This window comes from Propithecus coquereli, unplaced genomic scaffold, assembly GCF_000956105.1.
Source record: "Propithecus coquereli isolate 6110/MARCELLA unplaced genomic scaffold, Pcoq_1.0 Scaffold5, whole genome shotgun sequence".
Classification (NCBI taxonomy): domain Eukaryota; kingdom Metazoa; phylum Chordata; class Mammalia; order Primates; family Indriidae; genus Propithecus; species Propithecus coquereli.
In genome coordinates, this window is record NW_012150840.1 from 16,318,458 (window position 1) to 16,334,087 (window position 15,630).

At 53.3% G+C, this 15,630-nt stretch overlaps 1 protein-coding gene across 1 annotated transcript in view; it reads left to right on the forward strand.

Annotated features, from left to right (window-relative positions):
- Positions 1–15,630, forward strand: part of ESRRB (estrogen-related receptor beta) — a 100,848-nt gene that overhangs the window by 35,559 nt on the left and 49,659 nt on the right. The window contains exon 2 of the mRNA XM_012656124.1: positions 13,429–13,838. Coding sequence (XP_012511578.1) covers positions 13,429–13,838 — 410 coding nt within the window. The remainder of the gene's footprint in view (positions 1–13,428; positions 13,839–15,630) is intronic.

The following is a 15,630-nucleotide window of genomic DNA, read 5'->3' on the forward strand; positions in this document are numbered from 1 at the left end:
TAGAGTGCAGTGACACCATCGTAGCTCACTGCAACCTCACACTCCTGGGCTCAAGCGATCCTCCTGCCTCAGCCTCCCAAAGTGCTAGGATTACAGATGTGAGCCACTGCGCTGGCTATATTTTAAAATCTGAAATGTAAATTACAAAACTGTGATTTCACTCTTGATGGGGGACCTAGAGGACCACAGTTCTAAGTGCATGAGCTAATAGGTCTTGTCCTAGAGGGAGTGTGTGTGTGTGTATGTGTGTGTGTGTGTCTGTGTCTGTGTCTGTGTGTGTGTGTGTGTGTGTGTGTGTGTGTGAGAGAGAGAGAGAGAAAGAGAGATGGGTGGGGAACACATTAGGCCTGCAGGACAGAGGACAAAGCAATTTTGGCACTTAGGCCAGACAGCCAAAATTTACCCTCAATTCAACCAAGGCACACAGAAGTTGGGAGGGGTGAGCAGCCCTTTGCAAAAAGGCCCCCCTGGGGCCTGTGGCCGCCATGCCCTTCCTATTGGGGGTTCCCATTTCATCCACCTGAACTTTCTAAATTCAGGGCTCGAAGGCCATCCCCACCCCCTCCCAGCTGAGCACATGGGTGACGGTGCCCTGGCGATTCTTCTGGCTCTAAGTGACGTCTCTTCTGCCTATTCCCCTGTCACTAAGGCGTGCCCAGGTTTACAGATCTCTGAAGAGCCAAGTGTCTCCCTGAGCAGTCTGAGCAGTTGCCCGCTTGCTGTTGGTCTCTGGGGCTGGCCTTGGGACACCAGTCCCAGTACTCAGGCAGTTCTGAGAAGAGTCTGCCTGGGCCTGCCATCCTCAGTTTCCAGCTGACAGCAGCCTCAGCCCCTCCTCCCACCCTGGACCCACCAGGATGAGGACAGAGGCCATTTCTCTTCTGCCTGCCATTAAAGGCCACTCTGGCCAGGATAGGGAAAAAGGAACCCCGTCTGGAGTCACCACACTCCTCCAGAGACAGTTCACCCCAGCATGGCTAAGCCCTGGACCTTGGCATCAGGATGGATTAGCGTTCAAGCCTCTGCCCTTCCATGTACCACAGAAGCTGTGTGGCCAAGTGACTCAACGTCTGTGTACCCTCGATTGATTTTCCCCTCTGTAACATAGGGCGGAAAACTCAGTTATTTGAGGAATAAACGAACTTATACGTGTAAAAGCATTTTTACATGCTTAAAAGTGCTCAAAAGGAAAGGAGATTTAGTATTATTATTCCATTAAATAATACAGCAGCATTCGTGTCTCTTTTCTTCTTCCAAAGAGCTTGCGTGTCTGTTTTCTCATTGTGTCCTTACGACAACCCCATGAAGTAGGGTACTTTTTCTCGGATCTGGTTTACCGATGCAGTGGCGAAGATGCAGTGAAATGTGATGATGTGCCCAGGGCCACTCAACAGAGCAGTGGGGGCACTGAGGCCTGACCCTTGGGTCCCCGGAGGGCCCTGGCTAGGTTAGGTGTGTCCCAGTGTGGCTCCCTTCCTGGCAGTCATGACAGCAGTTTGTCCCTCCGCCTGTGCCCCTCTGGTTCCCCTCTTCCCCTCTATCCCCTTCCCAGGAGCAGCTGTCTTCCCCAGGTACCCTGACTTCCCAGGGAGGGAGGGCCTCCTTGGGTGCTGGTAGGGGGTGACTCCACCTCTCCAGCCAGTGGCAGGGCTCCATGCCATTGCCAGCAGCATCTTGGCAGATGAAGGTTGCATCAGTGAGCAGTAATTGAAATGCAAAATAACATTTTGATCGAGCCAGCAGGCTGTTTATTTATCAGATCAATAGTCAAAATGCCCCATCTGGAGAAGCCAGTGTGATAAGTGACAGTATTGCCAAGGGCAACCCTGGTGACTCCAGTCTCCTCCCCCAGTGGCCCAGATTGGGGGGGCATGGAACCTCCGAGTGCTCCCCACCTCTGCTTCTCCTTTCCAGAGTGCGGACACACACCCCTCTTGCTTCATTTTCTTCTTATACTCGGTTTACATGGGAGACTGAGCTCTGTGTTATCAGGGGCTGCTCGTGTTGTGGCTGACGGCACCTGTAGCCGAGAGAGCTAATAATGGCTCATGTTTATTGAGCACTTACTATGTGCAGGTGCTGCTGTTGATGTTTTACACTTCAAAGACGGTCAAGACTCTGTTGAAAGTGATTCGCGTTCTGGAAGGCCTGCAACAAACCGGACACCCGAGAATGTTGAACATGTACGGGTTAGGGTAAGAGACGCTGGGAGAACTGCGTGAGGTCCCAAGGTGCCTACCTTGAAGGGGACTGAGGCATCACTGTCCTATGTACAATGTTTCTTATACCTTGTCCCTTCTTCAGTAAATGTCTCTATTTTCCATGTTACGTGGCTGGCTATTTTCCAGACAGACCTTTATTCTAAGTCCAGAGAATGCTGACCCAGTGAGGAGAGCTCGCCAGGGGCAGGCAGCTGCCTGCAGCACAGAGAGGGCTGTCTATAGAAGGGCGTCAGACTTGCTCTGTAGGTCCTGAGAATCAGAGTTGTGTAAACTATAACTGGAAGCTCAGAGGGAAGAGATATTTTTATTCATCACAAAGAATTTTTTTGTAAAAACAATCTGAGTGGTCTAAAGATGTAAACAGCTGCCTCCTGAACTAGTGCTCTCCCCATTACTGGGGTCCTTACACAGCAGACACCACTTGGCTGGGATGCAGTGAAAGAGACTAACGTGTCAATGAACATAGCTTAGGGCCCTTTGAAGTCCTGGCCTGCTCGAGTGCTTCCCCTGCACAGCCCCCTCTGTCTCTTCTTCAGGCCTCTGCTTAAATGCCACCTCCTCCGAGAAGCCTTCTCTGACCACCTATGTGGATGCTTGCCCATCCCCCCATGCTGTCCCCTGCTCATTCTTCACAGCGCTCATCACTAACTGAATTTATACCATCTGGTCACTTACTTGTCTTATTACTTAGGATGGGCAATGCTAGCTGTGATTCCATACAAGCCCAGGGATCCAGTGGCTTAGCACAACAGAAACTGACCTTGCCCACATAGCATTTTGGTGAGGGTGTTTGGCAGGCAGCCTTTTATAAGGTGATGCGGGGGCCCAGGCTCCCTCCAACTTGTGGCTCTGCCATCATTCCCCAGGGCCTTGGAGTCTCGGATCCTATGCCTATAGCCTGCATGGGGGGCAAGAGCGGGAGAGTGGGAGAGGAAGGTGGAGGGGAGAGCAGGGGAGGAGGGAAGTCTGTGGGAGATTTTTAGGCTCCAGACAAGGATGTGGTTTATATCACTTTGCCCACATTCCACTGGCGGAGACCCAGTCACATGGCCACAGCTAGCTGCAAGGCTGACTGGGAAATGTAGTCTTCCTAGTGTCTAGCAAGAAAACGAAATAGCTTTTGGTGAACTCATAACGGTATCAGCTACACTTATTTATCATATTTCATTGAATCTATGATATCATCTATTATAAGAGATAACATTTTTAAATTTTTGGAACTGCTAATTAAACTACGACATGCCACTGATTTCAGAGGCATTCTGATTGGCAGGATGGTAAAATGTGGGAAAATGGTACAGCTTTGAGTCCATGCAATATGGCATGTCTCTCCTTGAGGGCGGGGACCCTTCCACCTTGTTCACCAACACATCCCCAGGGCTGGAACAGAGTCTAGCATACACTAGATGCTCAAAAGACAGCAGCTGAGTGAGTGAAGGAATGAAAGAGATAATGTGAGAGCTACTCTTTGGTTAAGGGTCAGAAACGCCCTTGTGTGAGCTGCAGAGGGAGGCCAGCTCTCAAAGCCACTGTGCTGTTGGGTCATTCTCTGGCCCTGGGTCCCAGAGGGCCCCCAAGGGGAGAAAGAGAAAGAAAGAATTAGGAAAATATTCCTGGCCGGGCACAGGAATACTATGGCTCACGCCTGTAATCCCAGCACTTTGGGAGACCGAGGCAGGAAGATCGCTTGAGCTCAGGAGTTCCAGGAAAATATTCCAAAGAAGCCACATAAACTTGAGCCATCTCAAGAAAGGTGCCTGGTAGCAGCGTGGCCACGATGGGTGTCAGGTGGGCTGCTTTCTACGTCAGCCCATCCCCCTGGGCAGGTCACCAGCTCACGGTGTCTCTAACCCCCTGACCATCAGTGAGTCAGGCCACGCTTGCTGGCCTGAGCAGAGATGTTGCTGGGCTTGGGAGCAACTGCCGACAGCAGCCAAGGCTCCCAGGACGCTGCCTCTGACCACTGCTCCCCTTGGCTGCAGCTTCGATATTCTTCTCTCGCTGTACATTGGCAGAAGGATGACCTTGCTCAGCTCCTGAGCTGTCCATCTTACCGCTTCTGTTCCTGGAGAGGCAACCCTGGCACCAGAAATCCTATGGGAGAGACTTATTGGTCCAGCTTGGGTGAGGTGCCCACCCCTGGGTCTATCAGTGGAGCAGGAACGTCTGTCAGATGGATGTCTATAAGAGGCGGATGGCGGATGTCTGTAAGGATATGGCAATTCCTGCGGGAGCTCTGTGTGTACATGCGAGGGGTGGTGGGGAAGAGGTTGTTCTGGGCAGTCAGTTCTAGCAGTGCCTGAAAAAGGGGCCCTGGAAAAGGACTTTCTCAGTGGAAGTAGCTGACATGCAAACGCGTGATTAAATGGGTGAATGGGTAGAACACGGATGGATGAGAGGAAGACAGTCTTTCTTGCTTGAACTTTTTGGAAAGCATAAATGCAAGCCGTCGCCTCATTACCAAACGGGGATGCTAGAAACAACTGCTAATATTTATTAAGTGCTTACTGTATGCTGGACACTGTTTGAAACTCTTTTCGGTAGTAACTCACTAATTCTCAAGAACACCCTACGAGATGATAATTCTCATCTCCATTTTACAGATGAGGAAACTGAGGCATCTAGAGGTTTAAAAACACAGTTCCAAAGGGGCAGAACTGGGCTTCAAACACAGGCAGTCCGGTTCTAGTCACTGAGCTGTACAGCCTGGCGCCACAGCCACTGTGAGGTTTGAATGTCACGTAGAATCTGCTGAGTCTGCCCGGGGACAGTGGGTGGGATGTTTATGCCACATCACTGCTTAATATGGGGTGAAAAGAAGCACAGATTCAAGAAGAGTTGAGATAAATTTACAGATGTCAGAGCTCCAATCTCTAATGAAAGAGGTGTGTTTGGAGGCATATTCCAATTTTTGATGCTGTCCTTCCGCCAGACAGAGCCCAGAGCACCAGAACACCGGCTCTGCTTTCCGGGGGTCGGGGGCAGCCACTCCGCATCCAGCTGTCTCTTCCTGCGGTGGCAGAGCCTCTTTCTTCTCACTGTGATGGATGCGGCCTGGAAAATCATGGATAAAAAGTCCTGATTGAAAGGCACTAATTACCCATCATTATTTTCCATGCCGTAATTTGTGTGGAACGAGATTTCAATCAGTTGTCTGGGATCAGCCTGGTTTTGACTAATCTTTCTAACGACAAGATGCTTAATTACAGATTTTTGCCTGCGCTCCAGCCCATGCAGAGGGAGGCCAGCTCTCAAAGCCACTGGCTGTTGGATCATTCTGCAGCCCCGGGCCCCAGAGGGTCCCGAAGGGGAGAAAGGGAAAGAAGAAAGCATTAGGAAACTATTCCTGGCCGGGTGTGGTGGCTCATGCCTATAATCCTGGCACTTTGGGAGACCAAGGCAGGAAGATCACTTGAGGCCAGCAGTTCCAGGAAAATATTCCTCAGGAGGCCAAATAAAATCAAGCCATCTCAAGAAAGGTGCTTTGGTAGCAGCGTGGCCACGGAGGCTGTCAGGTGGGCTGCTTTCTGCATCAGCTCATCCCCCTGGGCAGGTCACCAGCTCACTGTGTCTCTAACCCCCTGACCAGCCCCCCAGCCACCCCCAACCAGCCTGGTGCTCTAGTTAGTAACTTTGAGCAAGTCATTCATTTCTCAGGGCTTCCGTCCCCTCATCTGAAAGTCACCAGGGAAGGCAGAAGACTCTCTGAGCACTTAGATTCAGTGACTCCAGCTGTGCTGATGTATGTGTCCAGAAAAAGTGTCATCTATTGTTGAAAGTTGAAAGATACACACATGCAAGATTTCAATCACACAGGAGTGGTAAAAATGCCATCTGTTAATAAAATAGGCAATTCAGACCACTCAGGGGAAAGGTCAACTTGCATTGATGAAATATCTGAGTTTAAGAAAAAAAAATGTATATCAACTTAACGGTCCTCATGCACAGAATTGGATTCATCATTATCCTTGGTTTTTATGCTTATCACTGGCCTGCCCTTCCTTCCTCCCTCCTTCCCTCCCTTCCTCCCTCCCTTCTTTCCCTCCTTCTTTCCCTCCTTCCTTCTTTTCTTCCTCCCTCCCTCCCACGTAATAAGTGCCGTGAATCCATGCCCAACAGGAAAGCTGGGACCTTGACAATAATTCATGTCTAGCCACACGGTCCTCCCTATCCCTCTGCCCTGTTCAAGGCATTCTACGTTCTTTAATACTATTTCTAAAGGAAGTTGAGCTGTGTTACTTTCAGGTGCCTGAGGGGCTGATTCGTAACTAATAAAGCCTTGCTGGAGGGTCTGAGGACCTGCTTTAATGAATCGCTCCAGCGGCCCCTGGTTAGCAAATTAATTATTGAAATGTACATAAGAGTCTCTCAAGTGTTCAGAAACCATTTTTCTTCTGTAGAGTGGATTCCCATTTCAGGCTTGTTTATCCCATTAATTTGCCTAGCCAACCCCTTTTCCTCCCAGTATATGGCAAGTCCCTTGCAGAATTATCCTCAGTTCTAAATCTGGGGAGCTTAGATGAGGGAAGAGGTTTGCTGGGTTTAACCACAGGCCTGCCAGCTGCTGGACTTTCTGGAAGGGGTTTCTTGGAAGAATGAAAGCATCAGGCAACATCCACTGAGTACTTGCTGGGGACCAGCACTGTCCTAAACATTTGCCTTCAGTACCCATGCTCACGCAGACCCCACAAAGGAGGTACTGCAGTTGAGCCCATTTTACAGATGAGAACCCTGAGGTCCAGAGAGTGACCTGGTTACTCAAAGTCAGCAGTAAATTGTGGTAGAACTGGCACATCTGACACCGGCGTGTGCAGGCTCTGAGCCATTAAGTGAAGCAGCAGCTTGTTCCTGCTCCCAAGTGCAGGGCCCCAGCAGGGAGCCCCAGAGGGCTCTGGGGCAGTCCTGCACCACCCAGACTCTCAGGCGTGGTGGGTAAACTCTACCCCTCAGAGGAAAGCAAGCTAGGGCCTAGGCTAATCAGGCCAGTCCATTCCTCTGTCCTTCCGGAAGCTTCTCTCCTGCCACCTGACCACCAACAGGCCACCTTGAGAGGGACAGATCCCTGGGCTATGAATATCTCCTGCTAGTACCCTAGAATTTCTCTACCCCCACTAGAGATCTGAGGCAAAATAGTTCAACAATTTGGGTTTCATTCAGAACTTTTGAGATTCTCCTGGTCCCATGTTAGGAAAATCCTCAACCCTACTTTTTTTTTTTTTTTTTTTTGAGACAGAGTCTCACTTTGTAGCCCTGGCTAGAGTGAGTGCTGTGGCGTCAGCCTCGCTCACAGCAACCTCAAACTCCTGGGCTCAAGCGATCCTACTGCCTCAGCCTCCCAAGTAGCTGGGACTACAAGCATGCGCCACCATGCCCGGCTAATTTTTTTTTTCTATGTATTTTTAGCTGTCCAATTAATTTCTTTCTATTTTTGGTAGAGACGGGGTCTCGCTCTTGCTCAGGCTGGTCTCGAACTCCTGAGCTCAAACGATCCGCCTGCCTCGGCCTCCCAGAGTGCTAGGATTACAGGCGTGAGCCACCGCGCCCGGCCCTCAACCCACTTTTTTGTCCGGCAGAGCGATGTCCAGGGGAAGGCAGAGCCCCCGGTAAGCTCGGGCACCCTGCGGGTCAGACCGCACTGGGCACGGGGCTCTGCGCTGGCCGCTGAGCAGGCCGGAGGCAGAGCGGGGTGTGGCAGGGGTGGCCGTGTTTGATCATGCCGGGGTGAAACCGAGGCCGGGGAGGTCTTGCTGAGCTCCAGTTCAGAGATGGATCAGAGGGAAATGATGCCTCGAGGGGCTTCGACCACTGACTGCTGCTCTTCCAAAGGCTGCGGAGATGGGCGTCTGTCCCCTCCTCATAAAGAGTCAATAGTCATCGATCCAGTTGGGAACTGGGTCCCAGCCACCCACAGATGATGGGCTCCACGTGACTCGCTCCTCCCAGAGCATGAGTGTCAGCTGCCTCCCGCCTCACCCTGAGGCCGCACAATGCCTGGACACCAGCTCAGCCCCCACCCCACGGCCACCTCTGAAATCGTACGTGCCAGATTCTCAGGCCTAGACCCAACCTGCCAGCCTCCCAGTGTCCTCACTCCTTCCTCCTGCCGTACCTCAGCCTCCATCTCCTGGAAACCTCCACTCTCGCCGCCTCTCCGTTGTCTCCCAAGTCCACCCTTTCCGACATCACGGCCCTCTCTCCAGGGCCAGCGAATTCATTCATCCCGGCCTGCAGCCCCACCCCTGGTCCACCCGCTTCCATGGTACTTCCAAGTCAGTGGTTCTCTACTGGGGGGAGTGTTGCCCCCAGCAGGACATTTGCAATGTCTGGAGAAGGTTTTGGTTGACATATTGGGGGGGTGCTACTGGCATTTAGTGGGTAGAGGCCAGGGACACTCCTGAGCATCCTACAGTGCACAGGACAGATTCCATAACAGAGAATTACCTGGCTCCAAATGCCAGCAGTGCCAAGGCTCAGAGACCCAGATCTAAGGTGCTGGGGGAGACTGGGCCCGCCTTGCACTGTTGCCCCTACGGAGTGAGCTAAGGGGCCTGCAGAACTTTTGTGGCCCTGATTTCTGCTCTCTCCTCCTTGCACAGCTGCTCTTGCAAACTGTTTCCCTTTCCTCGTCCTCCTGCCCCCTGGCTCTCAGCCTTCACCCCTGCACCTCCCACTGCACAGGGTCACTGCAGGCTGCGTGGAGGCGGGGTGGGTGGGTTTGCAGGGTGAGGAAGGCCTCATGCAGTGGCCCCCTCTGCCACCTAAAACTTCCCGTCTGAGAGGCCAACCCTGCTCTTAACTGCGTCAGCTCATTCCTCTACCTGCATTCCAGATTCCTTTCAAACTCCTACCAGGTTGTCACTGCATCCTTCTTCACTTGTCACTCAGATGGGACACCCCTGAGAATCACAACTGGGGCACCAAAACCAAAAACAAACAAAAGCCCTCCCGCAGGTTTCTGGGCCCCATCGGCAGAGGCGCATGTTCGGGCTTTGACTGCGGTGGGCTCGGGTCCAGGAAGCCACCTGTCCAGCCAGCACCTGGGCTAACTTCGATGAAGGCTGAACTACAGTGTGAGAAAAGCCCACGCTGGTCTTTCCCACCTGCAGCCTTTGCATCCTGATTTTGCTCTTTGCCGTCATCAGCATTTAGCCCAGAGTAACTCTGAGTCATTATCTGCTTTGAGGAGATTCGGGCGTGATTGGGGATGACACCGAGTCAGTAGGTAGGGCCGGGATTGCCCGCGGCCAACTGGGAAGTATGGAAACCTAATTTTTAATTACCTTAAATTCCTCCCATTCTCATCTCACCTGTTCCTCATCAAAGAAGCCAAAGATTAGTACCAACAATAACAACAAGAACGCTCCCTCGCCATGCGCACAGCCCCGAGTTCAGGAGGGCGTGCCGTCGTGTGCGCGAGATAGACGGGCCGCCTGGAGGTGGGCAAGAAGGCACCACTCCCCCGCCACACCCCCGCCCCTCCTCTGCCCTTCAAGGCCCAACTTCTTGAAAGAATTGTCCGGCATTCACCTCCTCCTCCTCCAGCCATCGCAACGTGGCTTCCATCCCCACCGCGCCATGACCCTGCTGTGGCGAAGGGCGCCAGCCACCTCCCCACTGCTAGGTGCAGGGCACGCTTTCCCCTTCTCCCTTCACCTGGCCTTGTGGCTGGTCTGACCTGCCGCCCACCCCTTCTAGATGGCTCTGCTCGTGGCATTTCTGTGACGTGATCTCTTTTTATTCTCCTCCCATTCCTCTGGGCATATCTTCCCTGTCCTCTTCTTGCACTTCTTTCCCTCCACCTTTCTTTAAATTTTGCTTTTGAATGAATGAACACGCGATGTCCTGCAGGCCAAGGCCAGAGCAGGGAGTGGGCAGGCTTCCCAGAGGGTCTGGCCTCTTCCCCGCCTGGTGCGTCAGGCACCAGGCAGCCTGGAAAGGCCCTGTGCCTCTCTCTCTGCTTCCGAAGTCTCTAGTCTTACCTTGTATGGATCAAGAGATGATGATAAAGTGCTTTGGAGCTCTTGGTGGCAGTCAGACATTGTTTGCATTTTTGGGGGTTGTAAAGATGAGATCTCTGCCCCGGGGTGGCTCTTCCCCAGGCCTGGGCTCGGAGGGGCAGAGTGCTGTGAGGCCGGGAGCTCAGACTTGCAGTGGGACGGTGCTACTCAGGCCCCAGCTTCTCCTGTGACTCGGGAGGAGGGGGTGAGCTCTGAGATCCGCTTTCTCGTCTGTGCGGTGGAGTGACAGTGGCTAGCACACGGGTTGTGAGGACGAGACAAGATGGTACAAAAGCAGATAGCCGCATGCAGCTGGGGCTTGACGGATGGCCGCTAGTGTCCCCAGCCTCTGGGCAGAGGGGGTGCCAGGCAGCTCCTGAGATGAGAAAAACAAGCTGAGGCACCTGGAAGGAACGTTCAGCACAGAATGAAGCCGCGGCCTCCTGAATGAAGACCAGAGGGGAGTGGCAGGGGCGCCCCTGTCAGTGCAGTGACACTGTCTGGGCACAGCCCTTTCTGGCACCCTGTGCACCTGTGTTTGTTAGGCGTCTGTCGTTCCTACCAGAGTGTGAGTTTCTTGAGGTCGTGGGCTGTGCCTGTCACATTCCCGTTACCTGTCTGCTCTTGGCACATGGTAAGTGCCCAAAGTACACGTTGATTGTCCCTGGAAAAGGCATTCGGGGGAAGGGGGCACAATAATAGTCCTGGGAGTGAGAAATCTGAAGGAATGAAATCGTTAGACGTCCCTCTCTCCTGGGACTCAGGCCCTAAAGCAGTAGCCAGTTCCCATGCCAACCCTCACTGGGGCCAGGGCTGGGTTTGCTTCCTTTCTGGCCCCAAAGTCCCCAACCAGGGCCTGCAGGTGGGGCCCAGACACTGCAGGATGCTTCGTTCCCCTCTGAATCAAGAAGGAGAGGGGCAGGAGGGGAAACCAAGGCTTGGGGACAAAGCCGCTGCCCGCCCTGGTGTCCTTCAGGGCTGTCTGAGTGGGGAGGCCGGGGAACGCGGTTGGGAAGGCCGCGGCCTGCTCTCTGATGGGAGTGGCTGCAGGCTCTCCACCTGCTCCCCCGGGGCAGATGCCTAAGCAGGGGGCATAGAATACATGCCCACTAAATAGTAGCTGCTATAATTACTGTTTATATCAAGTGTATCTCCCAAGATCTCTGGAGCCCTCAGGAGCCTGGGGAAAGGCCGGGGGTGAAGGGCCTGGAATCTGGGAGCTGTTTTGCCCAGCGGGGTTTTCCACAGTGGGCCTGGGGCGTTCCTGTGGACGGAACCTAAAGCAGCCACTAGGAGAGCAGGAGGGATTGACGGTTTGGCTGTGGGCAGCTCTTCTGCCTGCCCTCCAGAAGGGTACCTGGGGAGGAACCCAAAGGCGCAACTGTGTCTGCTCAGTTAGAGTCTCCCCCAGATGACATCCTGACAGGCTGGTGGCACTTCCAGGGACTCACCACTGGTAGCTGGAGGGGAGCTGTGTGGCAGCACCCAGGGAGATGACCAGCCAGAGATGTAAAAGGGCTCCGAGGAGACCCTCGACTAGGGAACTTGGGACTTACGGGAGAGGCAGCTCAGAGGACTCAGGAACATTCCATTTGGAGCAGAGGAGACCCAGGAGCCTCTATCTTCACACACTGCATTCCACGAGATTGTAAACTTCTTGAGAGTAGAAGCCTTAGCTGTACCTTTTATCTTTGTGTCTGCAGCTCCCAGCTCCTGGTTAGACTGTCTATGGGGCCGAGAGTTCCCCGTCTCTGGCCATGTTCTAGTCCCTGTCTCTGGCTGGGAGGATGGGGCAGCCCCTCAGGAGGAGCATCAACTATGAAACCATGAGTGGGACTGGGGACAGGGGAGGCCTCTCCCCACCATAAGGTCGCACAGACACATTTTGTGGTATCAGTTTGTGGCCAAGGATCGCAATGTGGGGGTGGGCTTTGTGGGTGTGATAAGCGGGGAGTCATCTCTCCATTAATGGGGCTGTACTGCCGACCTCTCCACCCTCTGCTCCTCTCCAAGACCCTTCCCCCTCTCCTTTCACCTGCTCTCGGGCATCAGCCTCGGCCCCCCTCTACCTCTACAGTGGAGGCTCGGGGAGTGAGGCAACTGTCACCAGATGCCTGGACCCAGACCACTCGACTCAGATCCCAATCCTGGGTTTCCCTGAACATACACTTGGATCTCCCAGGTGTGAGCTCAGCTGCCTTTCTTGTCTAGGCTGAGAGGGGGACAGGTCCCCCCCCTTCATCCTGGGAGCTGGAGTATGGAGGGTCACACCCTCCAAGCTTCCTGCCCTCCTGGGTGGAGGAGCTTTGGTTACAAGAAACATTCTATTAAGCCGCACAGTGATCCTGCGTATGGGTAATACTCCTCGACTTTATGTGTGGGTAGGGAGGCTTAGAGGTTGAGAAACTTAAGGTTAGAAACAGCTGGAGAACATTCTAGGTTAGGGTTGGAAGGCTCCCTGGAGCTTTCTGATGGAGGAACAGTCTCTTGGGGGACGGGTGGGCTGGGTGGAAGCTGGCCTGCTCAGGCGCTAGGAAGGGAAGGGAGAGGGGGTTTGGGAGCTACTTTCTGGACGTGCCTTCTGTTACCAAGCCAGGACCAGTGACAAAACCCAGAGGGCAGCCAGTTTGGCTGGGATCTTTGCCACAAGCTGCCCTCCTGCCCTGGTCAGATGACCAGGCACCTCTGGTCCCACTCTCGGTGATGGCAGAGTACAGAGGGAAGCTCCGAACTTGGGCTTACCTGATGCCCCATGGAGCCACCATCGTGGGCCAAGGACTCTGTGAAATGTGTTATCAGGTCCTTGTACTCAGGGTGCCTGGCCAGGGCCTGGCAGCCAGGACTGTTAAGTTGTAGCCACCAGGCATTACTGTTATGCAGAAAGGTTAGCCAAACATTTTGGCTGAATAGTCCCCATCCTGTGTCACTCTGAAGCCAGCAATTTGCAAAGCTTTGGGGTGCCTAATCTGCAGCTTATTGATCAAAACATAGTTTCTTGGAGGACTCAGAAGGTTCTGAGGGCAATGCCAATAACTTGCTCCAGGCTGTGCTGAGTGGAGACCACTTGATCTCCCGAGCCATCATTTTATCTCTCCAAGACTTTAGCATAGAGCCCTTCCCAGCTGCCCCGCCCTGGGCCACACCCGCCCGGCCACTCCTGCCACACCCCCGCACCGCGCCCGGGCTGACTTCCCCATCTGTGTCCACAGGCTGCTGAACAGGATGTCTGCAGATGACCGGCACCTGGGCTCCAGCTGCGGCTCCTTCATCAAGACCGAGCCGTCCAGCCCGTCCTCGGGCATTGATGCCCTCAGCCACCACAGCCCCAGCGGCTCATCCGACGCCAGCGGTGGCTTTGGCCTGGCCCTGGGCACCCACGCCAACGGTCTGGACTCGCCGCCTATGTTCGCGGGCGCTGGGCTGGGAGGCACGCCGTGCCGCAAGAGCTACGAGGACTGTGCCGGCAGCATCATGGAGGACTCGGCCATCAAGTGCGAGTACATGCTCAACGCCATCCCCAAGCGCCTGTGCCTCGTGTGCGGGGACATTGCCTCTGGCTACCACTACGGCGTGGCCTCCTGCGAGGCCTGCAAGGCCTTCTTCAAGAGGACCATCCAAGGTGCGTGCTGCGCAGCGTGGGGCCTGGGCGCGGGGTGGGGGCTGGCGCCCAGCCTGTGAGTCCAGCAGGAGACCCAGGGATTTCCGGGGGCTGCCAGGTCTGGGCGTCATTGGATCCAGGGTTCTGAAAGGCCCCTTCTCTATCGCTCAGGGTTTCTCATGCTGGGATTCTGAACAAGGACTCCAACTGCAAGACTGTTGTTGAAATAACATGCACCTCCCAGTATGGCACCCCAGAATACACATACAAATGTCAAACCCTGGGTGCCTGTCACCCGTATGGGGTACGCTGTCAAATGTGTGCCCCTCAGAAAGCTTATTTTCTGGGGAAAAAAATAGCATCATTTGCTCTGTGATTCCAGACTTACTGAAATATAAAGGGTCCCTACTGTGTTTTTATCTTTTTGAATTGTACTACTAAAATGTGAATGATTTTCTCATTGTAAAAGACTCAGGCCCGTCCAAATCAGGACAGGAACTCACCCTGTCTGGATCCCAGTTTGACTTATCTTTCAAATCTTTTTTCTTTCTCTCTCTCTTTGTCACCCTGGCTAGAGTACAGTGGTGTCATCATAGCTCCCGGCAGCCTCAAACTCCTGGGATCAAGTGATCCTCCTGCCTCAGCCTCCTGAGTAGCTGGGACTATAGGCATGAGCTACCATGCCTGGTTAACTTTTTCTATGTTTAGCAAAGACAGGGTTTCACTCTTGCTCAGGCTGGTCTTGAACTCCTGACCTCAAGTCACCCTCCTGCCTTGGGCTCCCAGAGTGCTAGGATTACAGGCGTGAGCCACCACACCAGACCTTTTTTTTGAAGACAGGATCTCACTCTGTTGCCCAGGCTGGAGTGCAGTGACATGATCATAGCTCACTGCAGCCTCGAATTCCTGGGCTCTAACGATCCTTTCCTCCTCAGCCTCCTGTAGCTGGGACTACAGGCATGTGCACCACCGCACTCATAAGCCTTTTTTCAAAGCATTTGCTTATCAGCTGAGTCACGTTCCAATGACTATGGGGGTAACAGCTTCCATCTGTGGGTACTGGAGTAACTCTCTGATAACTGAGCGCAAGAGCCCTGGTAGGTCCCTCTGTAAAGTCATCCGGAGGTAAATTAGGGATAATGGTGCATCTGCCTTCACAGGGTTGCTGTCAAGTTCATGGCACAGAGAGACTACTTGCACACATCTGTGATGATGACTGTGGCAGGCCCTGTGCAGAGCACTTGCTTTCAGTCAGTCAGTCAAGTATCTATTGAGCATCTACTATGCACCAGGCATAGCTCTAGGTGCTGGTGATAGGATAGACAAAATCCCTGCTTGTGCAGGTAACTGAGACAAGTTGATGCCATCCCACTGGGACAGAAGCTGCAAACCAGCCTGGAGAAAGCCCAGGGAACACCTGTCATGCTCCAGGATCAGATCCCTCCTCCAGGGCCCTGCCTCGCTGTCCCTGGGACATTCTCCCCCCACCTCCCAGGCTGAGCTTCCCTGGGATGATTCTGTGTATTCATTCAACAAATATTTATTTGTTTAGATTTCTTCAGATGACAATCTATTCATTAAGCCAATTGAGGGCATTGGGAATGGACATGTAACCAATTCTATGTATTAGCTGGGACGGTGTGCTGCGTTGGCTAAGCACCAGGGCTCCCGGGCCAGACAGTTACCTTATAGCTGAGCCTTGGGCATGCTGCCTCAGTTTCTCTCTGGGCTTCAGTTTCTTCGTCTGTAAAATGAGATGTTGTTCCTACCTCACACAGTTGTTAAGAAGCTTAAGTGAGTTATTATATATAAA